The following is a 27,881-nucleotide window of genomic DNA, read 5'->3' on the forward strand; positions in this document are numbered from 1 at the left end:
TCTTGTTTTTTTTTTTTTTCCTATAAAGAAGGAAACATGAGACATATTTGGCTTTTGACAGAGAAAATCAAGGAGCTATCATACGGAGAAAGATAATTAAAATGAAATGTTAGTAAAGGGGACTATCCCAAGGAAAGATTTTTGGTGGAGGGTGGTAACTAGGTAAATATCCTTTAAGAATAGCAAACATTGTAAGCTGTTCCCAGAAGCATCAGTGCTGACTCTAAGGAGAAATTTGGCCCTGGGGAGTAGAAAAATGTGATGGACTGCTTTCTGAAAGCAACTTGTTTGGAGAGACCCCAAATTAATGGTTCCTAAAGTTAACAGGCACAAGAATCTCCTGGGGAAGCTTATCAAAACTTCAGATACCAGCAGAGATTCTGATTCAGTAGGTCTTAATTATTATCCAATTTACATTTGGAAGTCTTCACTTTTACATGCTCCCAAGTTATTCTAATATAGGTGGTCTATAGATCTAGTTTGCAATAAACTGCCTCAGATGACTTGTCTGGAATTATTTCAAGTTTCAGGATGCATAGAAGCAGAAGGATAAACTGAGTCTTCTTTAGACCTTGAGTGAGTCAACCTCAGAAGTGTTCTTTGGAAATGAACAATTGGTGGCGGTGTTTTTTTTAATACCAGAACATATGGGATGATTTCAAGAGATCATCCTCTTTCTAAAAAGCTGCAAGGATATAAATTTAATTTGGGCCTTATGCAGTTTTATTTTTCCATTGATTCAGCATCAATCAGGAAATTGTTTCTCAGTTTTTCCCACCTTAGAAGTAGGATAATAACCGTAACTACTTGACTGAGTAGGGGTAATGATGAAATGAGGCAAGTTATGTGAAATGATTAGGACAATACCTTGCATACGATAAAGCAGTGGTTGACAAACTTTTTCAGTAAAAGGCAAGATAATAAATCTGTTAGGTTTTGTGGGCCATTAGGTGTCTGTTGCAACTACTTAACTCTGCCATTGTAAACTCAAAAGCAGCCATAGACAATACATAAATGGGTATGACTGTGTTCCAATAAAACTTTATTTACAACAACAGGTGGTGGGATGGATTTGGCCCTCAGGCAGTAGTTTGCCATCCCCTGCTATAAAGTCTTGATAAAAGTGTATTTTTATTACTAATATAATTGCTTGTGAATAATCTTTAATGATTAGCAAAACAATCAGTTTTTAATCAATAACTAAGTATATACAGTCTGCAATTTTTCTTTGAAGAAATCTGCTAATAAGAGCAATGAAAAAAACATCTTGAATTAAAATGCTGTTGTCCTTTTAATGGACTTTAAAGAAAAAACTTTCCACTGATAGAGATTGCCACCAGACTGTCATAGGGTCTTCAGGGAGAAATTTAGGACAAAATTGCAAACAATCGTCACAGAGGCTTTGTAGGACTAAAAGGAGAAATTTGCCTAAATTTTCAATATCTCTTACCTTTGCTCCTACTTTGAAAGCTTTGGTCAATAATGAGGTGTGTCTGGGTTCATGTCATAGGTTATCTACCAAAGTTCAGTTGATTGAAAAAACAGATGATTATCTGTTATGTTGCTCAAGGTCTGTTAACATTGAATGGATTGTGCCTCTCCTAACAAACTGTTATGCTTCCTTTTATCATATGACAAAGATTATGTAATTGTTTAGCTTTTTGCCTAGGGTACACTTAAGACTAGATACAAGTCTCAATCATTGTAATGCTTTTCACCTACCTGGGAAATATACTTTTATGCCTTGATTCCTATCATTTGAAAATGTCAATGATTATCTTAAATGTCATATATAGGCGTCTTTTTTTTGTATAAATTACTTCAAATGTTTTTAAGATCTATGTGGAATATAAACCAAAAATTATAAATAAAATTAATCAGATAATATTTTCAAGAGTGGAGTTGTCAATGTAAAGATTCCCCAAAAGTAACACATATATGATTATAAATAAAATAGTCTATTAATAAGTAGTTTTATGAAAAATGGTGGTTTTGTAAATAAGCTAATTATGGGGAGAAGTTATGAACTTCAGCTCTAGAGTCAAACAGTTCTGGGTTCCATTTATAGCACCATCACATACTAGCTGTATGGTCTTTGGCACGTTAGCCAACTGTTCTGAGTCTCAACTTCCTCATCTTTAAAATGGGTATAATAGCTACACCCATCTCACAGAATTACTGGGAGAATTAAATGAAATAATACATATCATGTTTAAGAGCACAATATCTGGTCTATGATAAACACTAAATATATATCAGGTAGCTATTATGGCATTTTTATTTTTATTTTTATAACAGTGTTTCTGTTAAAACATTAGAAATGTGGCTATTTGCTCAGTTTTCAATAAGAGGCCCTAAAAATCTGTCTGAGCATTGCCTTTATCCTCTTGTTTTCCTCCAGTATTTTGATGTGCCTCTCCCACCAAGCAAGTAGAGCATAATGTAACATATGAGAACTTTTTTTTCCCAAGTCCAGATATAAGGCTAACAAGAACATAGTGAAGGAGTTTTAAATATTTACCCACAATTTAAATTATCCGTAATTTCAACATGGGACATGCTTTCCATTCTGTGTAATTCTATTTTTCCACACAACTTCCATATGTCATGGTTGGCAGTGCTGTATACCTGGGCCAGTGTTATTTTGTTCCCATTTTCAGAGACCCTGGTGAACCTGAGGGAGGAGTGGGATAGCAAGAGATTTCATGACACAATCCTGGTTTTATACATAGACCAAATTCTGCTACCTTTCCACAATTACTCCTCTCACTTAGTTCTCCCTAATTCTAACATTTAGAATATAGATTTAATATTATTTCTTTTAGTCTTTTTATTTTCTTTAAGTGGTACTGACAAGATTATAAAGCTAAAATTTTAGTAGACAGACTAGAACCACTGAAGCTGGAATAAAAAGGCCACAACTACAGCAAGAAGCCCCAGGATTTTCAACAGGAAGGAAACTGGGAAATTTGATGAAGCCTTCAGAGCACGTGTCTTTAAAGGCTTCAGTATCCTTTGTTTCTGGGTGAAGATGGCATTCCGGGCTCCCTCCCACCGCCCAGGCCCAACAAGGCGATACTGATAGGAGTTGCAGGGTCCAAAATAGAGTTTCACGGCCAGTTTAGGATCTTTTAAGAAGAGAGAGAAGAGGTCTGGCTTCACACCTATCTCCAAGGCGAGCTCGTCCAAGTAGTCGATGTAATTGGTTTGCAAAATTTGGCTCAGGCTCCCTCCAAACCTTAATAAAGAGAGTAAAATGAGCAGATTCACAAATGTTCTGAGTTAATTCAAAGTTATCAGGTATTCAATAGCTGTTGAATGAATGGTGGAATGAATGAATGAATAAATGAGTTTTTGAGTGAATCTACAGTGGAAAGTGTCAGTTTATTCAGAAGGTTTGTATGTCAGTTGGAGAGTAGGACATAAAATAAATAGTCATAAATTCATGTATATCCATGATTATTATTTGGTATTTACCATGCAGCTGCAAGTCTCTAAGCAAGCAAAAAAACAGGATTTCTGCAAAGATTTATGAGATAATACATATGGAAGCCTAACTCTGTTCCTAGCATAGAGAAGACACTCAAAATTTGCTTGTTAAATTATTAATTACCTGGCATTCTGGCTGGCATACAGTAGATGTTCAAAAAAGGTTAGGTGGATTTGAATTTGAGGTTGTGATAACTTCCATAAAGGAGATGAAAATTCCTGTGATGTAAGGTCCCCAAGTCAACTTCCCTAGGGTACTTGATCACCATTCCATTTCATCACAAATCCTAGAACTTTCAGTTCACATCAGCCCCTTTCTCATTTATTTTGATGGGAATTTCCCAGCTACCTGTCCATGGATACTCAGACCACTGTCACCAACATTCTTCCCATTCCATTCCCTCTCCAACCAAAGCCTGAGTGGTCTGAGAAGATAAAAGTGGGATCTGATATGGACATCATATAAACTGAAAAGAAATTAAGTCAAGGAAAGCTGTTCTAGTGTACAATTGCTACCTTTAAGTGGTTGGTTCTTAAACTAGATCTGTATGAAAATCACCTAGAAGAACATAAAAATGCAAACTTCCAGTCTCCCTCACAGAGATTCTGATTTGGTTGTGGGGGCTGTTGCCCAGGGATTTGCATTTTTAGTAAGAAGCTAGGTGGTTCTTGTAGACAGTTGTATCACTATACTTTGAGAAACACTGCTCTATGTAAAGGATTTTTTTGAAAAAAACATTCTTACAGGTCAATTCTTTTTTCCTTCCTCTTGATAATGTCCACCATCATGGTACTCTCTGAGGGCAAGGTACACAAGCCTAGAAAATGAAAGTTGGTTTGAGTTGGGGGTTTGATTCAAATCATAGCTTTACCTAGTAGCTGATTTCTAAAATTTTCCATATTTTTGAAATGACCTATTTAAATTTCTTTCTGTCCCACTAGGTCCCGGCACAGGGCTAGGTATTCAATGAGTTTTTGTGCAACTGAATTGAACTGTTGGAGGCAGGGAGATAATAGCCTTTTGAGGAGTACAAAGTGCTACACAGATGTTCACATGGAAACCTTTCAATAATTCTGTAACTTTGTAGGGAACTTTGAGGTTGAACTGCTTACATATTAAGAGCTCATTTGGAGTTAAGTATGGACTAGGCCCTATGTCTCTTGATTCACACATATTCTGAGGTATTTATAAATGCTATACAGGTTCTTAACCTGATCTCTGGTGATTTAAAAAAAAGGGTAACATGCTTAACTTTACGCCAATTGAAAGTCTCTGGACTGTCTAATATTTTAGAGGGATAATTGCATGTATTTGTTATTATTATATTCCCTCACCTGCCATTCTTTGACCTCATTATTTTCTTAGGATGTTAGTCTTCTGAGAGCAGCCAAAGTTGACCACCTTCTTGTTGGCAAATTTCTTATCTAAACTTATTATTCACCAGGTATGAAACCCTCAGCCGCCCACTTATCCACTCACTCACCTTTGAAAACTCTTGTTGCCCAGCGAGCTTGAAGTTCAACAGTTGGGAAAATGGAACCTAGGGGCTGGATGAGGCCAATGCATGCAAGGGTTGGCTTCTCCAGGTGAGGAGGGAACATGTATTTGTATAGTGACACCATATTATCCTCTACTTTAACAAGTGAATCTTCAAGGAAGGGAAAAGAGAAAATATATCCTGTTGCAAAGACAATGACATCAATGTCCTCCTCCACCGTTCCATCCTCAAAAATGGCAGAAGTTTCTGTGAGCTCCGTCACTCTCGATTTCACCTTGATAGCTCCATAGAGCAGACGACTTGGAAGGTCATCATTCAGTATTGGCTCTTTCATAAGGTATCTGAGACACAGAGAACAAAACACTCAGAAAGATCATTTACTGAGGAGCCCTGACCACTCTCTACATTGCATGGAGTTGGCTGTGAAAATAAAAGAGTTTACCCCAAATTCATGAAACTCCAACTTGACTAGTTGGCCTGCCCTAAACCTTATCATCTGACTTTATTGTTATATTACAAAACCCTTTTCTCAACAAACAGGGGAAAACATGTACATGACATGGATAAAAGACATTTCAAAGAGCAACATACTCTACGGGGCTTAGACAAAATGCCAGTGCTGATGGTCAACCCCTGATTATTCTAGTCTTCATTATTCCTCTTGAAGATAATTCTGGCCATTGATGTTTCTGTTTCTTTCATAACATCTACCATTTTAACTATTTTGATGTTTTATATCAGTTCTATCTGGTCATAACTATGTAAATTTCCATCAACTTTGAAAAATTTTAAGGGAACAGTATAAAAGTTAATGTATAAAATTCGGTTTGGGGATACTTATTTATCTCATATCCATGGTGACTCTGTTTATATTATGGATAATGGAACATAATCTGTTTCTATTTCTGGACTTCCTTTTCTTTGTACATTTGGGAAACATATTCTTGTTTTTTTTTTATAAAAGAATAAATGGCCCATGATTACACTTCAGATATTGGAATGCAGCAGTCACATGGTTTCTGATAAAATATTCCTTTCAACAAATAGCTTTTTTTTTTTTTTTAAGGGAAGGAAAGAGTCTGTTATTGGCTAAAGAAAAATAAACATTCATGTTTCTTTGTACTTATAAAATCAGTGCTGTGTAACCTGAAGTCAAGAGAGATTTGTATTTTGGCAAAGAGACAGCAAATAGGTTCTCAAAAACTGCCCCTGAGCAAAGCCCTCAGGGTGCACAGAGTTGCCAGAGCATAAATTATCTGGTGGGAAATTTGGGACGTATTTTCCCTGCCCTCTCAATGGGAATCATAGTCATGAAACCTCAGTGCTGGAAGGGACCTTGAAGGCATTCTAGAACAACCCTTATCCTAAGCAAGAGTCCCCTAATTATTCTCTGAAGGGGAGGTCCCAATGTCTTGAAGGTGTCTTCTCTAATACTGGTGAGCTCTGGGTATTAGAAAGTTTTCCTCCATCATCCTAGTTCTGCTTTCTGGGCAGCTGATAACATCTTGACCTCTCTTCTTAAATATTCTTTTCTTCCCCTCTTTTCAAAAACTTTTATTGAAACACAATAAATTCTTGGTAAAGTTTTGCAAACTGACATCACTGCAACTGACACCCTGATTAGGAAAGACATTACCAGCACCTTCCAAGCCACACTTGTGCTCCCATTCAGACTTCATAACCTCAAAAGTAACACTTCCCACAACCCATGTGAGCACAGATTCATTATGTTGTCTAAATAATGAAATTGCAGAATATATGCCTTTTTGTGTTTGGCTGTTTTTGTTTCACATGATGCCTGTGAAACACATTCCAGTTATTTATGGATTTATAGATCATACATTCACATTGCTGGATAATATGACTTATCCCCTATTTATTTACCCATTCTACTGTTAACAGGCATATGTGAATATTATAGGTTTTGGTTATTATATATAGCGGTGTTGTGAATGTTCTTGTCTATGTGTTTGGAGACCATATGGAAGAATTTCTGTTGGAAGTTACCCAGGAGTATAAATGCTGAGTCACAGGACATGATTATGTTTATTTTTAGTCTAAACTACCAAAACATTTGCAGAGGGATTATCCGGAAACACACACTACCAACTCATATGAGAGTTCCAACATCAAGTCAAACTCTATGTTACAGAATTTCAGTGTTTTTTTTTGTTGCTAAAGTTAACAGAAACATTGAAGAGTTTTAAAGGAAAACAGTTTTTTGATGTTGGCATGTATCGTCTCAAAATAACTTTAAAAACAGTTGCTCATGGACTAGCAATAAAACAAACACTGCCTCTCAGTGTCTATCACTATTAATTTACAATGGGTTCCTTCTTTCAAGATTTCAGTGCATTTATTGTGGTCTCTAACTGTGATATTCTACATGGGAAGTTGCAACCACCCTCAGTGCTGTTGCACATCATCATGATTTGAAACATTGCAGCAAAATGTAGTTCACTGAACAGCCAAAAGAGTCCAACCAGATTTAATAGTAGCCATGCTAAGATTCCCTGATTGGGAGGTGCACATCTCCTCTTCCCTTAGCATCACAGCAGAGGCTGTCGGTGAATGGGGGGACGGGGTCATTCTGAAGAACCAACAGTTTCATCACTCCCCATATCATGCACACTGTTGCCCAATTAAGAAGTTAATAACACTCAAAGAACAATCATGTATTCTGAGCAGATACCCTGAATCCTTGTGGTATATTTATCATTGTGAATCTGCGAGCATCCCTGTCACCTAGACTGGTGTCTTCAGATGATGATGGGAACCAAGTTTTTCTACCCTGGTATGCTGTGATACTTCACACTGCAATTACACACAGACAAAACATCGCAAATGACAAAGAAGGGCCTCAAACAAACTGAAAATTCCATTTCATTACAAGGGGAAAACACTTTTTGCACGTATGCGTATTGAGAAACATGGAGAATTTCAGCCAGTTATTAAGTCGACATTCCCAGGGCTAGGGTTGATGAATTTCATGTCCCTCCTAATGGGATGCACTGAGGAGAGGACAGGCTTGGCTCTTCCTGCTAGAATGCATGCCTGAGTCTGCTCAGGATAAGGCAGTGGGCAGACCTGGGTTGGAATCATCTGTGCTTGCCAAATCTGTCAAGGACATGAGGGATGTCTCAAGAACAGATCTCATTTGAAGAAGCCTGAACTGAAATAGGCAAAGAAACATTTTCCCACTGTAGGGACAATTGGTAAAATTTGAAGAGGAACCATGGATTGGACCATAATATGGAAGCTATGTTGTTTCCTGATTTGTTACCTAGGAAAGTTTTACCATTTTGAGGAAACATGCACTGGAGTATTTTGTGTAAACAGTCAAATGTGGTGAAACTATAACCATTGGGTTATCTGAGTCAGGATATCAGGAGTTCTTTATACTATTGCAATTTTTAGATAAGAGCTATAAGTTGTATAATTATTTTAAAATAAAATATTTTTTACAGCTATCACACCAATACCATGCCATTAAGGGGGAGAAAGATTAAACCCCATTACAGAGGCTAAACTCTACATAAATCCATGTCAGTCAAAGTTGTGAAACTACCACTCTCTTAAGAGTTTGAATTTAATAGAGGAGGTAGTGTGTGAATATTTTACTAATGGCCACTATGCCTTTGGTGTTATGAATGATTTGGGGATGCTGTGGAAGCAGTACTACTTTTGGATTTTATTTGTGCATGTGAGCTCCTTCTTCTACTGGGCACTCTGAAGACTGGCTGCCCTTTATCTGAGGCTGAAAGCTTCAGAGAAAGTCATTTACATGTGTAGCTGCCTCCTCTGATCTAGCTGCAACCTTCTATAGTCTCAGCTCCACTGAGTCAGGACTGTTTTCAGGTCCAAAGTTTGACTTACTCAACACAGAACCACCCTGGCATTCCTTAAAATGGAATTGTCAAAGTGAGATCTTTCCCAGGGTTGGCTGCAGCAGTATTACCGGAAAGGTCCCCTGGTTCCAAATTGGAGGTGATGCAGGTGCCTTCCTCCAATGATGTGATGGTAGATGTGTCCTTCCTGCAGATACATCGCGTGGATAGCATTTATCATTTTTTTAAAGACCACTTTCCCTGTCTGAATATTGGTTTTGGAAAAATCCAATTCCTTCTCTCCACAGTTCCTCTCCTGCTCCAACAGGGAATGTACATCTTTGCAGACCTGATGGCCCACTAAGACTGGATGACTGATATTCTCCAGCATCACATCTCTGAACAGCTTTCTCTGCGATGTGTCCAGCAGGGCCCACTCTTCCTGGGTGAAGTCTATCACTACATCTTTCAAGGTCACTAACTGCAGTGGTTGCATTGTCAGTACCTCAGCTGACAATTGTTTTCCCTCTGGGTTTTTGTTCACAACCAGAGAAGCACAGAACCCAAACAGACCAAAACTGCGAGGAAACCAAGACTTATTCATGATGCTTTCAGCACATTTCAGTGCTCAGAGCTTCTTTCTTGCTCTATAGAAAGGACCATGTTGGACTATTTTTTGATGCAATTGTTAAGGTCATCAGTCCTGTAACTATGGACATGGCTTGAGATGTCCCAGAGCTGTGAGCATCTTCCCCATGGATCCCAGTGAAACTCATGTTCCTCACTGTGGAGGTGGTACCAGGGTCTGGGGAACTTTTAAATATTTTTGTAAAAAAGTGCACTGAACAAACATGGAATTCAAACTCCAGGACCTATGTAACATTCATACTACTAGGTTGTAAATTGCAACTATCACGTTAGCAATTTGGAGTTTTGCAAAGAGAGGAACCTCGGACAACCATGCTTACCAATGAGTGCACCATAAAAAAAAAGCAAAATAACTCTACTTGTTTTGAGGCTCAAGACCGTAATTTTCATGGTTGAACCACCGATTCCTCTGCTGTTCCATCATCCATTTCAGAACCATTCGTGGGAGAATATTTTGGAGCATGGAGGCAAACCGGGTGTGGAACACCATGTCCCAAGGATAGCCATCATCAGAGATACGGCTCATGACCCAGGAACCTTGTCTGGTGCTGATAAACACCTGGTAGTGAAAAAGGAATGCAGTCAAAATTAGGTCATGTGTCCTTCTTGGGGAATGACGTACTACGTAAGTGATGTATCATGTGCTGAGTTTTGGCCCCAGATTTCACTGAGATTCTCTTTTCTGAAGATGAACGACCTCAAAATGAAATGTCTCCTAGGAATCCTCTGAGATTCCACTGCCTTGGGGCACCTTTAGCCTATAAGACAAAGGGTACCCTGTGGCATCTATATCTGCCTGAGTAAATGCTACACCAAAATCTTGAGAACTTTGTGCAGACACGGGAAAATCTCTAGGCTAATACTGATGCTAGGATCCAAAAATATTTACAGTGTTTCCAGTTGTGGTTTGCTCCTCCTTAGCAGAAAGGTCCTTCTTCCTTCCTCTCACTTTGTCTACTTCCCCCCAGGTGAATACTTAAAATCCTTGGAAAAGTATGGTTACAGCCTAATGACTAGATAGGCATAAATTTATGGATTTGTACATCCAAAGAGGTGAATGATGAGGGAAACCAGGCCCCTTCCATAATTAGAGAGTCTTATGCTACATATTTATAAAAGTTAAAACTCTGAAGTCAACTGCGATTCCCCTTCTTTTCAAGTGCACATCTAAATAACTTCTCAGGTTTATTCTCTACTTGTTTACTCAGATTTTCCATTTTCAAAATGTGCATTTAAATCTCTTTTCAAATATTTATTTTACTTTCTTTACTGTTTCTCCTTCATTGTCAAAATGCATATTTGAACAGCTTCTCAAATGTTTACATACTGTTCTCTGAGTTGATTAAGGCTGTCCTTGATAAACATTTTAAGGACATTCCCTTGCAAGGAAACTGATTTACTTAAGAAGTTAAAATCATAGACATTGGCACCAGACTGCCTGGGTTTGAATCCCAGGCCCCTACTTACTAGTTGTGATACCTTGCATGAGTTATTTCAACCTCTTTGTGCCTCAGTTTCTTTCTTTGGAAAATGGAAATAATATCAATGCCTAACTCATGAAATTATTGTGTGGCTTAAATGACATGATATATATATATATATATATAGTACATAAAACTTGCCTGGCAAGTAATAAGTACCACTACCTATTATTATTTTATAAATGTAGGCTGGGGGAAAGGGGTCTCACCATACATATGGAGCTAGCCAACCTTTGGAGACACGCATACGGCACCATGGCAAGGCTTTTCACATTACAAGACCCATGTAAGGAATGGCTTTTGCAATCCATGAGTTGATATTTTAGGGATATCTGTTCTGAGTCCAAATCACTGATCTGCCACTGTCTAATGGTCTAATATGAATCTTCACTTGGTTGATAGCTAAGTTGGCTCCTACCATCCTGCTGCATCAAGCTTCCTTCCTGAAGCTTTGTAGGTATTCTCAACAGGAAGGACACAATGTTCTCAACAGGAAGGAGATTGTAGCTGTGGGCTACTGCTGACATGTGCCTCCTGCCCCCGTCCAGTTTTGATCCAAGCCTCTAATTATTGCTTCCCTAATTGTTCTTCATACTGAGGTCTTAAATTTTGCAAATTGAAAAGTGGTTTCTTTTCACATGAAAGGTGAGGACCTTTGGATCTAGTGAATCTCTTTCTGGTGTTCATGACCTGTTTGATCCCCAGGATGGCACTGACTAATAGGAGGCTCTGACAAGTCCCAAAGTGCCTCCTTCATTAATATGTTGGGAAAGTACCATGTTTTTTTATCATGTTTGCTACTGGGACAGGAAAGCTTTGTTTTTGGTGAACCACGGCCATGGGAAGTCTGTGTAGCCAGAAGATACCCAGACTGAGGAGGCTGGTGTAAGAGTGAGAGAGATCCTGGTTTGGGGCCTTGGTGAGAGAGAATGCTTGGGGAGAGGAACCTTAGCTATTTTCCCATCTTTGCCTAGGTCTGTCCTTCCAGAAAGGGCAAATTTTCTGTCATTCCTAGCCATCTGTGTTAATGTTATATACATCTTGTATTATTTGCCTCCTTGTCTGCTCAGCTTATGTTTTAAAAAAGCCAGGTGATTTTTATGTCAGGTGATTTTTATGCCAGGTGATTTTTATGCCAAGCTGACAGTGGTTGGAAGGCCTTGGGAGCACCTAAATATCTGTGATCTTGATTGGGAGTCAATTTAATCTTCCTTTTCAAGATCCTTGGAGGACTGAGGTATCTACATTTTAAATATGATTCCAATATGCACTAAGTTTCTAAAAGGCAACCCCCATATATGAACAGGTTAAGCCTTCATTAAGCCCCGAGAAGAAACAAGACCTCTTGCTCTGAAAGCCATTTGGTCCAAATTTCCCACTTAATAAATGAGGGAACCATAGCCCAGAAAAGTGAAATGACTCACTCTGCGGCTGGTTAGTAGAAGAGCTGGGAGGTAAACTCTCGCCTCCTGACTTCCAGGTTTTCCTATGATACATCACTGGGCAACCAACCAACCAATTAATGAGTAATGGAGCCTTGATTTATGTGGCTGGGATTCTCCAATATGTCCCTCCTCTTTCCTCTCCACCATGCCACAAAGTAAGCAGAGAGCATCTCACCTGAGCAGCCTTCTTACTTAGTTCAACGGCAATATCTGTTGCTGAGTTTCCTATTCCAATTACCAGGATGCGTTTCCTCTCAAACCCCTCTGGGTGCTTGTACTGGCGGCTGTGGAAATATTGGCCTTTGAACCTCTCAATACCTTCAAGAGGAAGAAGAGAGAAGTCCATGAACTTCTGAGCAAACAACTATGTTAAGTTAATCTCATGAAACTGCATTGTCAGCTCTTCCTTTCTGAGGTCAATCATTTGTTTTGGCTCTTCCCCTCTCAGAGGAAATAGAAAAACAAGGCCAACATATAGTACAATATGAAGGGAGATGATTTCAGGAACTGCAGCTTGTATTTTTACCAGAGACTAACAGATGGTTTTTGAAGAATTGAGAGACAGCTTCTGACCATTCCTTTTTGCCTACTTTTGGACTGTATAGTGATACTTTAATATCACATAGCATATATTCTTCTAAATATTTCTTAAATTATGAAGTGCTATTATTCCAACTGTGCAAAAGCAAACAAAAGATAAACTAAACTACACTAAAAACAGGGCACCCCCCAAATATGGCACATAGAAGTCAAGAGATGGTCTCTGGGTTGCACTAAGTCAGTGATACCTGGTGGTTAATTGCAGACAAGCCTCTCAGTGCTGTTTTCTAGTTAGCACTTTTATACTTTCTAGGAATACTCAACTTTATTATTTTCCTTTGTTGAGCCAGGTGGGGATGCCTGAAAGAACCATTAGATTGGTGGTTCTCAAAGTGTGGGTGCTTGGCCAGCAGCAGCAGCATCACCAAGGAATGCATTAGAAATGTAAATGCTCAGCCTCACCCCAGAAGTACTGAATCAGAAAGGTGAGGGGTAGGGCTAGCAATCTATGTTTTAAAAACCTCTGCAGGTGATTTGTATGCCAAGCTGAATGATTAAGAACCACCACTTCAGATCAGTAGGTCTTAAACCTAGCTCCACTGTAAAATAATTTGAGCAGCATTTGACATAGCTCTACCAACACCAATTGACTCTTTGGGAGCGGGGCCCCTTGCATCAGGACTTTTAGAAACTCCAAGGATGGTTCTAATGTGAGCCCTGGGTTCAGAACCACGGCTGTAGATGTTTTCTGAGCGCTTGGAAAGGAAGTGGACCCCCTGGGGGAAGGGCTGGGCAGGGGTGGACCCAGGAGAGATGGTAGCAGGGTTCCATTGCTGCCTGCCACTCCTCCCTGCATATCATCCCTGATCACTGTCTGGTGGTAGCACTTATTTCCAGGAACTCTCCCAAGTAACCCTAATCCATGGGCATGGCTCCAGGGAAAAGGCTTTAAGGACACAAGACCACTAGTGTTTGGCAGGATAGCAAAAAGGCCAAGCTAGGTACATGAATAAAAGGGGTTCTCCAACAGAGAACCAACTCAGATGAGGACTTGAAATTCTGGGGAAGATTTTGTGACTTTTGAGGAGGTTAACTGAGCTGCCTGTATAATGAAGCCTTAAAGAGGTCAACAGAAATAAAGATGGTGTTTGGAGTCTTTCCTCTTTCCGACTCTATCCTGATCTTAATATTAAGCCAAGTCACAGCAGCTAATCCTGCCTCTCAGTCCAGCCTGCATATCAAGTACCTGGACATACACTCTAAAAAGGAGGGAATCCCTGGGACCTCACCTGGAAATGACTTCAGTGGGATGTGAGGGAGGATGTGATGGCCACTGCAAACCATAACTGCATCGAAGACAGCGCTTTGCTCCCTGCCTTTGCTCTCAGTGATGATCTCCCATTGGCCAGAGGACAAGAAATCCATGTGTTTTTTCACACTGAGGACAGTTGTCTTGAACAAACACAACAGAAGGTATCATTCAGAATTACTCAAGGTATGATATGGGCCTGGGACAGTGTGGGCGGAGTGGAATGCATAACTCCATTTAGGTGTCATCTGGATTTGCTTCAGCATGTGTGCTCGTCTCGTTCCTTGGTAGGTAGCTTAGTTGTTCTGTAAAAATTAGCTCTATGGATCTGCTGCTTCAAGAAGTCCTGACTCCACAGTGGGAATTGGTCTATTAAGGGTGTGAAATGCTAAATAGGACTTGAGAGACAGAAAGAAAAGGAAGGCAAGGCCTGGGCAAGGATACAACACACATGTCAATCATTCAACTGATCACACAATCTGCATTTACTAAGAACCTATTAAATACCCACCTCTGTGCAGACTCTGTTTGAGAGAAGATACTTCACGTGAAACGCTTTTCAGAGTGACTGACGTGTTGTCCACACTCCGTGAATGATAGCTGTTAACATTTATTATTAAAAGAGTACCTCATGATGGAAATACAGTTCATGATCTCATTGGATTGAAATAAACTATTGGCTCATTTTTTAAAATGTAGCTCACTGTCCATTAAAAGGTCTATTAAGTTTTTAGCCATATATAAATGTATTGTGTCTGCTGTATTTAAGAGACAATGTCACATGGAAACAATGCTTTTTTCATTTCTAGAGGAATGATGTGCTTCTCTTTTAGTTCCTTGAGTCCCTTATACCTGCTTTTCAAATTTTCAGATTTTTTTTTGAAATAACAATTTTTGAAGCTATCACAATTAAAAAATTGTAAAGAATATTAGTCTAAAGCTAGTGAAAGGGCTATAAAATGGACAATTTTCAGCTGAGAGTAAAGATTTCAGATTTATAGTTCAAAGTAGTATAATAACCAAAGTACTATGGATCCTGACTATTCAAAATGTGGTTTAAGGACTGGCATCTTTGACATACCCTGGGAGCTTGTTAGAAATGCAAAATCTCAGGTCTCATCTTTCACCCACTGACTCAGAGTCTGCATTTAAACAAGATCTCCATGTGGCTTGTGTGCAGTCAAGTAGCTTATAATAATCACAAATAACACAGCTTTTTACAGTTTGCCCACCTTTTGTGTTGAGCCCTAACATCTTATACCAACTCAGAGACCAATAAACCACAATGAATCTTTCCAATCTCTCTCCAACCTTCAAAAAACAAGTCCCTTGCAACTCTAACCATCTTTAAATTAACAGGTTATATGAATTACATATTGTAAGAGGACAATATATTTGTTAAATAGTTTGAGCACTTAGTGAACAAAGACTTATAAAAGCTTCTAGAATCTGTCATTTATAGGATGGATTATCTACAAGGAATGAGGGGAAAACTACATTAGTTAGAACTGGACATTTTAATGGTATTTACAAACATTGATTTCTACCCAAATCAACTATTATAAATTAATATAATACAAATCTGGCATGTACAAAACTGGAATTACTGAGAAAAGAAGATGTGTTAAAAATAAACTCCACTAACAGTTATTTGTAAGGAGATGTTATTTAAATATTATCTTTTAAGCACAGTCATTAGTTCTCAGAGTGTAGGTTATTGATAAAAATTCAGCATGTTCAGTGAAGAATTCTAATTTTTTTCTGTTGCTTATTTGTTTTTGAGGAAGAACAGCAAAAGAGAATTTTAAGTGTACTTGAAAATGATCTGGCCATCTTTATGTTGCTAGAGATTGCATCTGAAAAAAAAAGAAACCATGAAAAAAATAGTTGCTGCAATCTTCTGCAATGAATGGAGAGTAGAGAGTTTTTGGAGCACATTTTCTAAGAAATCCCATTTCTATAGAGAAGGTAACAAAGTGAAACAGCAGTGTGTCATATGTCCTTTCAAGGGAAATGAGGCCAGGAGAATACAAAGGTAATATATTATTTTAAATGAAGTTTCACTATCAATACCATCATCATTCAAACCTCTAATTTTAATAGATGAATTTCATTTTCTGTTAATGTATTCCTTTTCTATAACATCAGGGATAAAAACACTATTTTGGGGGTTTTCTTTCATGCTCTTCTCTTTCAGTAAAGAATTGGATTGGAATACTTTATTTTATTCATTTCTTTCTTTATCCAAGCAACTACTTTATTCAGTATTAGCTGGCTAATGTGGAGAAGCCCATTTCCCAAAATACAATACCTGGAATTGAATATATTTTAGAAGATCAAACTTCTTGGCAAAAATCCTGAAATATTCCAGAAGCTTAGAGTTGTGCAGAAAGTTTGGAAAATCTTCAGGCATTGGAAAGTCACTGAAACAGGACATTTCTTTGCTGGTATTGGTGATGACAGATTGATAGATACTTGCTCGACCATCTTCAACATTTTCCTAAAGCATCAAACAAAATAGTGATTATCATGCATTAAAAAAATCCTGTGGCTCCCAACTCTCTTCTTTTTTTTTAAAAATTAATTAATTAATTTTTGAAATTACTTTATTTATCAAATAAAGAAACATTTTCAAAAAAACAAAAAAACAAAGCAAAGCAATGGGAAAAAAAAATCCCCCCCACCCCCAGCCTTTCTTTCTGCATTTAGCTCCTGGGTGCTTTCTTACGTAGCGTGTTTAGGTGATGGGGTGCAGCATCTGTGCTCCTTGGTTCTGTGTGATAGGGCTTGGCTGTTTAATGTACGGGTCTTGCTCACTGGGGCTGCTGTTAACATTGGTGGGATTGCAGGATAGTTAGCGTTCCACGTCTCTTTCTATTAAATGTCATTCATTCTTGAAGATGATTGTATAAAAATGTAGCTTATGAGGGGTGACAATGTGATTGGGAAAGCCATGTGGACCACTCTCCCCCTTGTCCAGTATATGAATGGATGAGTAGAAAAACGGGGGCAAAAAAAAAAAAGGCATCCAGTGTTCTTTTTTACTTTAATTGTTCTTTTTCACTTTAATTTTTATTCTTATTACTTTTTTGTGTGTGGTAATGCAAATGTTCAAAAATTAGTTTTGGTGATGGACGCGCAACTATATGGTGGTACTGTGAACAATTGATTATACGCTTTGTATGACTGCATGGTATGTGACTATATCTCAATAAAATTGAATTATTAAAAAAATTAGATGAAGAATAGGGTGGGATGGAGGGGATGGAAAGAGTTAGGGGTTCTTTTTTGCTTTTATTTTTATTTTGGAGTAAGGAAATTTTCAAAAATTGATTCTGGTGATGAATGTACAACTGTATGATGGTGCTGGGAATGACTGTACACTGTGATTGTACACTGTGGATGACAATCACTGTGGATGATTGTACACTGTGGATGACAATAACTGGTGGATGTACACTGTGGATGACAATAATTGGTACTGTGGATGACTGTGGATGACACTCTATAGAGTGGGTGAATATATACTCAGTTAAACTTATTAAAAAAAAGTAAATGAACAATGGGGGGGAATGGGATGTTTTGGATGTTCTTTTTTATTTTGATTTTTATTTCATTTTTTGGAGTAATGAAAATGTTCAAAGTTTGTGGTGATGAAAGCACAACTATATGATGATACTGTGAACAACTGACTGTACACTTTGAATGATTGTATGTTATGTGATTATATCTCAATAAAATTGCATCTAAAAAAAATGTCAGTCATTGTGACAACCAGCCCCTTTGTCCAAATGCTCCCCCTACCCCTGGGGAGGTTATACCACCCCCAGGTTTGGGAACCAATAAACCCTGGGATATTGGTAAGGGAACATAATAGAGAATTTCAGGAAAAATGAATACTCTAGGGGGTAGAGAGTGGTCACATCTTGATGTGAATCCCTCTGCCGTCACCTCCAGCTTTCCTCTGAATGAACATTCCTCAAGCAATAAAGGTGAACAGCACGGATACCGATCACATCTTAAGCTTGATTCTAAGCATTACAGACTGTGCCTTGGTAAAAGGACTGAACTGATAATGTCTTCTACAAGAAGTGCTGAGCATAATGCCCTTCATGTTAAATCATGCAAAGAGTCAATATGGTGATTAGTGTCCCTGAAATGAGCATGTTATCAGAGAGGCTTTTATAAGAAATGTGAAATTATGCTACTCAAGAACTCCTCAATGGCTGCTCCTGCGCATGCAGAGACTGAGGCATAATCTTGACAAATAGTTGTTTCTATTTTGACTCAGGATTAGAATGGGATGTAAAGAAGTGGAAAGCTCATGGGATATCATTAATTTAAAAAATTACCTAGCCTTTCATAAAAAGCCTATAGACTCTTCCACAGAATGGTAAATAAAAGAGAGTAGATATTCGCCTATAATCCTGTCATCACAATAAATCAATTGTCCATGCTCCTGTCTCATCATTTTTCATAGAAATGCATTACTTTCCTGCCAGATATTTGGATGAGATTTTTGGCAACACTGAGAGAGGCACCCTGGACTAGCAGAAGGAGGCTGGGCTTTGGAGCAGATGTGAGTTTGAGTCCACTGCTTTCATACCCTCTGAGCCTGGGTGAGTCAGTGCCCCCGAGCTTCAGTCCTGTCTGTAAAATAGGATGCTCCGGGTGCTCCATAAGTAGTGCCTGTTATAGCAAAGCTGTCAGTTACTGTTCACTGTAGTATAAGAAAGGCACCTATGGTAACTGGTCTGACACCAGAGTAACTGACACAGTGACACAACATTTTCCAGTGTTTCCTGTATAAGATGCTGTACTCGATTTTAAAGAGCTAATAAAAAGAGTGGGGTTAAACTTGTGGGCTCTTGCCTTTTTTTTTTTTTTTTTTTTTTTTTTAACAGCAAAGCTCTTTGTATGTATTGACTTCCCTGTGTCCTGATTTCAGGGATTATCAGCGTCAATATGTGCCACCAAAGCTAAAATGATGTTTTTTTTTCCCCTCAGATCATGTCATTTAAGAGTGGTATGTAGAATCCTTGCTAAATGTGGGTTTTAGTTTGCGAATGTCTCCCTCTCTCCCTTCCTTCCTTCCCTCTAAGGCCTCATTCCATGAGCAATGTATCTATCTTTCCTAGTCCAGAATCAAGACTCGGATGATAACTTTGTTGCAATTTCAAGTAGCTTGGAAAAAGCTAGTCAGGTAAGAGTATGCCAGTTTTCTAGATGGTTAGTTTAGTGTGGTATTATTGACTATATGTAAGTATTAGAATCAGAAGGCAGTTAGCATTATAGTACTAAGGGGGTTTGCATTAGAATATGAAGTAGTTTCTGTCTCATACGCAAGGATACAATGATCTGAACTCTGGATGAATAAATAATGGTATTTTTATTTTCAGACACTGGTTTCAAATAGCATAATACTAGAGTCAAATTTGTAAACTATTTCTGGATGTTTCAGCATAATTCAACACAATGTCCTTGGAAGGACTGAGTGTCTGAGTTTCTTATCCCACCAAAGTCTTGAAATAGGAAATGTTTCATGAAGAACAGAAATAAGATTTTTTTCTCAAGACTAGATAATTTTTTAAGGAGAACAGAGCAAAGTTAAACATGAGGGCTCTGGAGTCAGACTGACTGGGTTGATAGCCCAATTCTAACACCTCTAATGGCTTTATGACCTTGGACAAGTTACATAATTCAGTTTCCTCATCTGTAAAATGGGGTTCATTAATAATTCCACCATTGAACAATTGTTGTAGGGCTTTAATGATGTTGATAAAGTGTTTGGCACATGCCTGGCTCTAAATAAGTGCTTAATAAATGTTTGCCTCTATTGCTATTGATACAGACCATTAGAGGTAGTTTTACTAAATCAGCCATAGTTTTGAAACAGCTCAAATAAGTTTAACTGTTATACTAGAGCCAAAATGTTGGTTTTTTCAAGTGCCAATAAATTGGTACTAAAATGTGACTGGCTCCTGTTCCGGTTGGTTAATGCTGCTGTTATGCACAGCACCAGAAATGGATTGGCTTTTATGAAGGGGGTTTATTAGGTTACAAATTTATAGTCCAAAAGGCCATGAAAATGTCCAAACTAAGGCATCAACAAGAGGATACCTTCACTGAAGAATGACTGATGGCATCCAGAACTCATCTGTCAACTGGGAAATCATGTGGCTGGCGTCTGCTGCTCCTTTGCTCCCGAGTTGGATTTCAAAATGACTTTCTCCAAAATGTCTCTGGGCTTCTCTTAGCTCCTGTCTCTCAGTTTCTGTGCATACTTGCTTCTTTCTCCCAGGACATTTCTCTCTAAGTGCCTGGGGGCCCTGTCTTAGCACATCCCGGGGCAAACTTGGGGCCTCCTCTCTTAGCTAAACGTCCTTCTGTCTGCATCTCCAAGCATCTCCAAGTGTCAGTGTCCACAAGTGTTTCTCTTATAGTATTCCAGTAATTTAATAAAGACCCACCCTGAATGGGCAGGGTTCAAATCTCCATGGAAATAATTTAATCAAAGATCTCGCCTGCAGTTGTTTGAGTCACATCTCCATGGAAACACTCAATCAAAGGATTAATGTCTGCCCTCACAAGATTGTATTAAAGAACATGGCTTTTGGGGACACAATATATCCAAACCAGCATAGCTCCCCTGTCAGGTCAGTTTTAAGAGGACCTTAAGTAATGAAAAGAACTGATTCTGACATCTGAACCACTACAGTAATTTTAGGGTCAGGGTAAGACCTCCCTTTGGGGGTTTATTTGTGTAATTTGTGTATTTGTGAAAATCCACTGATATTCCTTATTATTGGGCTAATAGATTGGTGGACAACAGTTAAAAAGTAGCGTATGTGTTTATGTGTGCTTCTTGCTACATTTAGTTGGCTGAAGTAGATGTACTTTGTGTTTAGACAAATCTGGGTAAAATCGGTTGAGTCTGTCCAGAGTTATGAAAGGAAGATGATTCTCATATAACTTAATAAGCAAACATATAACAAATGTCTACCTTAGCTCAGCTCCTGTGCTTGGAGTTGAGGATAAGATGCAAATAGGACAAATACAGTTTTTATTTTCATGGAACTATCACTGTATGGAATGAATACAATCAGTTAGATATATTTATGCTGACAAGAAAGAGCCTAGCATTAATAAAGTGTGAATAATGTATAATTATTTGGAAAAAAAAACTTTCACTCTTTCCTTGTTTAATTTGATATAATGCCTTGTGCAAAGAACAATTGTCTGCACATAGGTTTCCACATAATAACACCAGGTGAGAAAGTACCTGCACAATGTTTCATTATTCATTGTTTTTAGTAATTAGAGTTTAGAATACTCTAAACTTTTCTTATGTTCCACAGGTTTAATGCATTAATGCTTCATATCTGTGATGCTGTTTACATTGCAGAAGAATAGAAATTATATTGTTGAGCCATTTCTAATGAAATCTAAGATACAAGATTACTTAAGTTTCCAAACATAAGAGTAAAGCAGATATATTTCTAAACATCCCTAAACATCTTCACTCAAACAATATAAGCTTCCTGAAGCATAAAGCCTGTAGTTTGAGTTTCAATAAGATGTAGGGTTTATTTGGGTGTTTCTTTTAAAAGAATGTATATTTATCAAGTTTCTTCTGTATGCCAGTCACTTTACTTGCATTATACCACAAAACCTTCACTACAACTTTGTGAATGTAGGTGGGATTATCCCCAATTATGTTAAGGAATTTAATCCAGAGAAGTTAAATATCTAGTGCAAGTCCTCACAGTTTGTTAAATCCCAGGTCTTTTTGGCTACTCTCTCCTCTCCATCACACTACCTGGGAATTAGTCTTGATTTTGATGGGAAGCTGTGACTTGTTTCCTAAATCCCATTTTCTCCATGAAGTAATTTATTTCACTAATGAATCCCCATAGCTCATATTTCACTTGAGAATAAATTTAGGAAGAAAAAGTAGAGAGGGAGAGGTTGAGATGTAGACAAGAAAGGGGGTAACTGATGAAGCAAGGACAGAAAGAAGGAGGAGGGGATTGAATCAAAGGAAAAGGATGGTGCACGCTCCTTTGTAGACAGACCTGATAGAGAGACAACTATCTCTAGATGGAAGGAATGGAAGGCAATGGAAGGAAGGAAGGATAGGTATGAATGTGGATGAATTTGTAGGAAGATCATACCTGAATGATGCAATTATCTCAATGAAATGTGGGTCTAGGATTTTCCTTTCTTCCCTTCTCACTCTCTCTCTCTCCCATCCCTTTTTTCTTTCTGGTAAGGGAGGGGAGAGATTGGGAATGGTGAATGAGGTGAAGCATGAGGTCTAGCCAAGACTGATGGTCAGGCACCTCAGACTCTGGATGGAAATGGGATTGTGGACTGGAAAGTTTTACCCATGTGCAAGACTATGTCAAGTCCATTCTGAGAAGATAGCCATATGGGGTGTGGTGACTTGGAGCTGCGTTAATCATTCCTATAGGTGTGGACTCATTATAAGTAGGACCTTTTGATTAGGTTCCTTCAGTTAAGCTGTGGCCCACCTCATTCAGGATGGGTCTTAATCCCATTACTGGAGTCCTTTAAAAATGGAATAACTGCAGAGAGAGAAAAAGAAAGCCATGGAAGAAAGAAGCAAACTCAACAAAACCCAGAAGAGAAGGGAGAGACCAGCAGATGCCTCCGTCTGACAGAGGAGCCTGGATTGTTGGCAGTCAGTCTTCAGGAAGAAAGCATCACCTTGATGGTGCTTTGATTTGGGCATTTTCCCAGCCTCAAAATCATGAGTAAATAAATTCCCATTGTTTAAGCCAACTCATTTCATGGTATTGCTTTAAGTGGCCTAGGAAACTAAAGCATAGGGCTACTCATTTCTTTAAGACTCTTTGGAATGAGGCACAACAGAGGGTCCCACAAAGAGTCTTCTATATTCTGACTGTCCTCTAGAAAAATTGCCCCAATGGCTTCATTTTTTTTTTTTTTTTTTCAATCAGGGCAAGGTTCCCAAAACATGCTGGGTAGTGAAGTCAAAGTCTACTTATTTATTAAAGGGTTTTTTTTGTTTGGGGAGGCCTCTTTGCTTCTCTTTGTTATTAGCATGACTGGTATAGCTGATCAGTTCTGCTAAGGATCTGATGTATCTGCAACTTTCTGTTACTTATTGTCAAGACCAAATAAAAACACCACACCCTCTAGGAAGACTTCCCTATTCTATGCTGAGTGAGGTTCTATGCTTCCGCAAACACTTAGTGCGTCAGCCCTTACAAAATTGCACTGTAATATGGATTTTCTTAATACTTCCTCCACTGAGCTATGAGCCCTTTGATGGCAAGGACCGTGCATTTCTGTATTCTTAGCACATAGCATACCTGGCACATTGTAAGCACTCAATCAATATGTTAGTTGAATGAATGAAAGAATGAGAAATGTCAACAAGAAGCATTTTTCCATCACTGCAAATAGGGCTTAATGATACTAAAACGAACATTCAGGAACATGATGGGAATAAGTAAACCGTTTTGCTGGTAGTATGCTATAAACTGTTCTCTTATCTGCATGCAAACATTACTCTTTAAAAATGTGGAAAACTAACCAGGGCGTATCTTAGACTGTTAGTGAAGAGATCATGTTATTTTGTATTTTGTTGCCCCCAAAGTTAGAACTACATAGAGTATAAAATTTGGTTCAGCAGATGCAAAAACGTAAGTTATATTGAATTATGCTGTCATAGACTCTGAATAAATTTATCTGAGAAAAGAGAACTTCTGAGTGTAGAATAAAGATAAGACATTTATCATTTCTGGACAGGAAAGGGCTGTTTGTTCTAAGTTAGTCCTGTACAATGTTGTTATACTTTAAGTGAACAGAATGTACTGTTAAAAAGTATACACCAACTGAAATGGAAGAGAGGCCATGAGGACTAGAAAAAATAGGTGGGGTGCATGTTTAGGTCAGCTTGGAGTTGGTACCATTTGGCAAATCCCATTTGGTGAAATCCCAGGTGCTTGATTCCTATTTTTATCTTCTTATGTTCAAAATTTTTACCGGTAACTTTGAGGGAGACAAATACAGAAGATCAAATTTATGTATCCCCCGAACTTGAAGGCATAGCAAACATGACAGATGATTGAAATTTCAAATAAATATTTCTTGACCGTGGATCAAACCAACTATATAATATTCAGTATGCACAAATCTGAATTGTTAAAACTAGACTTAAAAATACAGTTTCATGAGTACAGGAAAATTCACCAATGTTTTAAATGAAAAAGATCAAAAGGAGTTTTTGACCCCAACTCAGTATGAATCATTATTGTGATATGAGTGGAAGCATGACAGTGAACCCATGTACATTTGATCTCATTTTGGTGGTTGATTTTAAGATCTATCACCTACTACCACTTTTTAGTGACAATGGGCAAGTCACTTATTCTTGGCTTTCTCATCTTTAAGTTGGGATTAATATTAATTTAGAGAACTAAAAGGAGTATAAAATAAGATCGTGCATATGAAATGAATTATACAAATGTCCGCTATTCTTTTGGGAAAGCTGAAAAAGCAAACACCATATTAAACTGCTTTAATAGAGGTGTAGTGTCCAGGGTAAATGAAGCACAAGCCATAGTAGGCAATTTTCAGACCAATCAGTTGTAAATTATTTGAGGGCAGTGATTGTATCTGATTCATTCATTCTCCATTGCCTAATACAGCACCTCTTTGGTTCTGGAAAATATATGTAGAGAAAATAAATTTGCTTGAAATATTGGATTTGGGGGGAGTTACATTTTAAGAGAGAAAGCAATTACTTCAGATTGAATCCAACACCTTTATTTCCCTGGGGAATTTATTTATCCCAAACCTCAGTTTCTTCTTCATATGTAAATGAGGATAATCATAAGACATACTAAGACATACTTCCTAGGGATGTTGTGAAGAAAAATGAGATGATCCATGCTAAACATGTATGTTAATTACCCACCCTTCCCATGCTCTAAAGCTACCATGAAGGGGTGCTGGAGAACTTTTTGGAAGAATTCTGCAATGTCCGAGTTGGGTATGGAACAAAGACTCTTAAACTATTTTTTTTTAACTTGTCACCACTAAATGTATTAAATGAACTCAGAAGGATTGTGTGTTAAGTATAGAAATTAAAGAATTACCCACTTTTAAAATTAAGTTTGAAAGGTAGAGCTGTGAAGTAGGCCAAGTTTCCCTGAGGGTGTGTCTGGGGGCTCCCAACATCCTTTTCTGTCTGTCTTCCTCGTGGCTGTCCAACCTCCTGGTAATGAGGACCCTCACTTGGCCCAGTGGCAGCCTGGGAAGTTTTGCTTATTGTATGTTTCACTCCACAGGGGGATTTTTTGTTTTCTTTTGGTGGAGAAAATGGTTTACATTCTCTACTGGAATATAGTTTTAAGGAGGTGATAATGATATGTGATGTTATTACAGGTAACCAGGAGTTCTATATTAGCCCTCAGTATCTAATAAGGCTTAATTAATTCAAACTTTAACCTACTTTCTCTAACCCGCAGGAATGTATCTCTAATTCTAAAATTTTAGTCACTGAGAATAGGATAGCAGAAGAAATATTATGGGACAAGGAGGTACCTCCTGGAAATCAACAAATCACATTGTTGACAGACCACTTAAAATAACTCTCACTTGTTCTGCTGCCAAATTATTGATAATCAAATAAGGGACATTTAACCTTTAGGTCTTAAATCCTCAATCAGGTAATAAAATAGTGACAAGCATTATTAAATGAAAATTTTTAATCAATTCTACATTTCTTATGTAGGTTAAAAATCTACCTGGAGTCACACACACAAAATCCCATTTTGAATCTACACGTAAACCTTGAAGGACAAAAAACCCCACACTTTTGGTTAAGACAGGAATGACCCCCATACCATATCACCCTCCAAGTTGAAAGTCATCATGATTCTAATAACCAGTTGCTAGTAAGAAATGAATGTGATTTGAGCTGTTTTTCCTGTTTTTCCTTTCAGTAGTTACCTGTCCAGAATAAGAATCAAATTTGCCATTGTTAACTCTGAGAGTGTTTGGATAGCTGGATGAATATTTGGTACTTAGTAGTTGTGCAATGTTTGCCAAAATTGCCTCCACATAGGACCCACTTGGGATTCTTATTCAAAATAGATTCCCCTCCTCAGAAAATTTTGATTCAGTAGGTCTGTTGTGGTGCCCAGGAAAGAGGGTCCTTCAGAAACCTTCTTGGTGAATCTTACGGTTATGTAAATTTGGGAAACCCAATGTTAAAAAAATTCCTTTTGGCATGAGGTTCAGTTCAAACTGGCAAAGCACATGTGTGAGATGGCTCTTGTCATCTCCCTAACTGGGACAGACTGTAGGAAGAGTTCATTCTTTGAGCCCTTTGGTTGGTCTCTCTGATAGGAGAGTCTGCTCTTGAGGTATTTAAACCTGATGCTCCTGTTTGGAGTATTCTTACCTATTTTTAAACTTCACTTAGATATACCTGATACATAATCCTAAAGTCATTGCTCATGAGTTCTGAGTTTAAATTTTTCTTTAACCTTTTCAAGCAAGAATGCAGGTCAGGGCATGCTTAGTAGAGGCTTAGCTGCTTAGGATTCATAAAGAGCTGGGTTTGAATGCCAATTCCTCTAGCTGGTGCAATCACTTGGCCTCCCTCACTATCTTTTTGCCCATCTGTAGTATCTGGATATGGTTATTATCAGTATTTAACTTTTACTGAACTCTATTATGAGTCAGGAGCTCTTACTGGACTAATTTTTTCCAAGCCACTTGAAATTGTAATGAAGTTATCATCTGGGTCTGGATTCTGGACTAGGAAAGTTGAGCACATTGCTCATGGAAAAAGGCATTTGACTCCTGTATAGCTGAATAAAATAAATCTGGTGAAATTTGCTCCAGAAATTCTTTAATAAGGCCCTCCAATAGCTATGATTCACTCTGAAATAGTAGGCACAACCTGTTCAAGAAACAAGAAAAATCTCACTTACTTTAAACCTCCACAGGCCTCCAATATCTTCAGTCCTCTCAAAGCAAATGGGCTCAAGTCCCTCATCCACACAGCACTTAAGGGAAATCAGGCCACTGACCCCAGCTCCGATCACTGCCACCTTCTTTGCCATGGTCTTCTGTCAGGAAGTTGATCATTCAGCGCTGCTTAACTGGAGCAAAGGGTAAGAGAGTCAGGTAAGTGGCTTTAAAACAATAATAGTAGTAATTAAATAAGTAGCCCTAATGGAATAAAATGCATCATTAGTCAAATCCCCAGTCTCCTCTTCCCCTTGAGAGAAGCTGACTTCTTCCTAGACTTTGAGGCAAACCTTGTTTACAATATCTTGGTTCCCCTTTAAAAGCAACCCATTTAACAAAGCCAAACCCTCAATAGCACAATATTAGTGATATGAGCTAAATCTCCAGTCATATTTGGTAGGGTGCTAAGCTTCTCTTTTTCTGCTTCTTTCCCCAGCTATCAACTTTACCCTCGGTTTTTGTCTTTTGTTGCTGTCCCTTTGACAGAATAGTTTCCTCCTTTAGATGCGTGCGGGAAGGCAGTCTGAAGCATTTTGAGAGTCGGAGGAAACTTTGAGAAATGGGAGGAGCTTCTCACACCTCCCTCAGCATTCTGCCAACTGAAACAG

At 38.3% G+C, this 27,881-nt stretch overlaps 1 protein-coding gene across 4 annotated transcripts; it reads right to left on the reverse strand.

Annotated features, from left to right (window-relative positions):
• Window positions 1–5: 5 nt before the first annotated feature.
• Window positions 6–27,881, reverse strand: FMO2 (flavin containing dimethylaniline monoxygenase 2). 4 transcript variants are annotated; one of them, XM_037825366.1, is made up of 10 exons: window positions 27,723–27,881; window positions 27,234–27,404; window positions 16,550–16,738; window positions 14,219–14,381; window positions 12,565–12,707; window positions 9,823–10,022; window positions 4,974–5,329; window positions 4,235–4,307; window positions 3,165–3,238; window positions 6–2,674 (listed from the first exon to the last, which is right to left on the reverse strand). In XM_037825366.1, exons 2-10 carry the CDS (start codon window positions 27,363–27,365, stop codon window positions 2,640–2,642), a joined length of 1,365 nt encoding a protein of 454 aa, XP_037681294.1. In that variant the 5' UTR covers window positions 27,366–27,404; window positions 27,723–27,881; the 3' UTR covers window positions 6–2,639. The 4 variants fall into 4 exon arrangements, with proteins under 4 accessions (XP_037681294.1, XP_037681293.1, XP_037681295.1 ...); XM_037825365.1 differs by lacking the exon at window positions 6–2,674 and having other exon boundaries at window positions 2,813–3,238; XM_037825367.1 differs by lacking the exons at window positions 6–2,674; window positions 3,165–3,238; window positions 4,235–4,307 and adding an exon at window positions 8,865–9,023 and having other exon boundaries at window positions 5,199–5,329.

The sequence above is a fragment of the Choloepus didactylus genome, chromosome 2 (genome assembly GCF_015220235.1).
Source record: "Choloepus didactylus isolate mChoDid1 chromosome 2, mChoDid1.pri, whole genome shotgun sequence".
NCBI lineage: Eukaryota > Metazoa > Chordata > Mammalia > Pilosa > Megalonychidae > Choloepus > Choloepus didactylus.

Coding starts and splice junctions, on each gene's coding strand:
- FMO2 (XM_037825365.1), bottom strand. CDS start 27,365: ATGGCAAAGAAGGTGGCAGTGATCGGAGCTGGGGTCAGTGGCCTGATT. Junction 16,739..27,233: donor GAGGCCTGTGGAGGTTTAAA/GTAAGTGAGATT, acceptor TTGATGCTTTAG/GAAAATGTTGAAGATGGTCG. Junction 4,308..4,973: donor GGCAACAAGAGTTTTCAAAG/GTGAGTGAGTGG, acceptor TTCATTTTCTAG/GCTTGTGTACCTTGCCCTCA.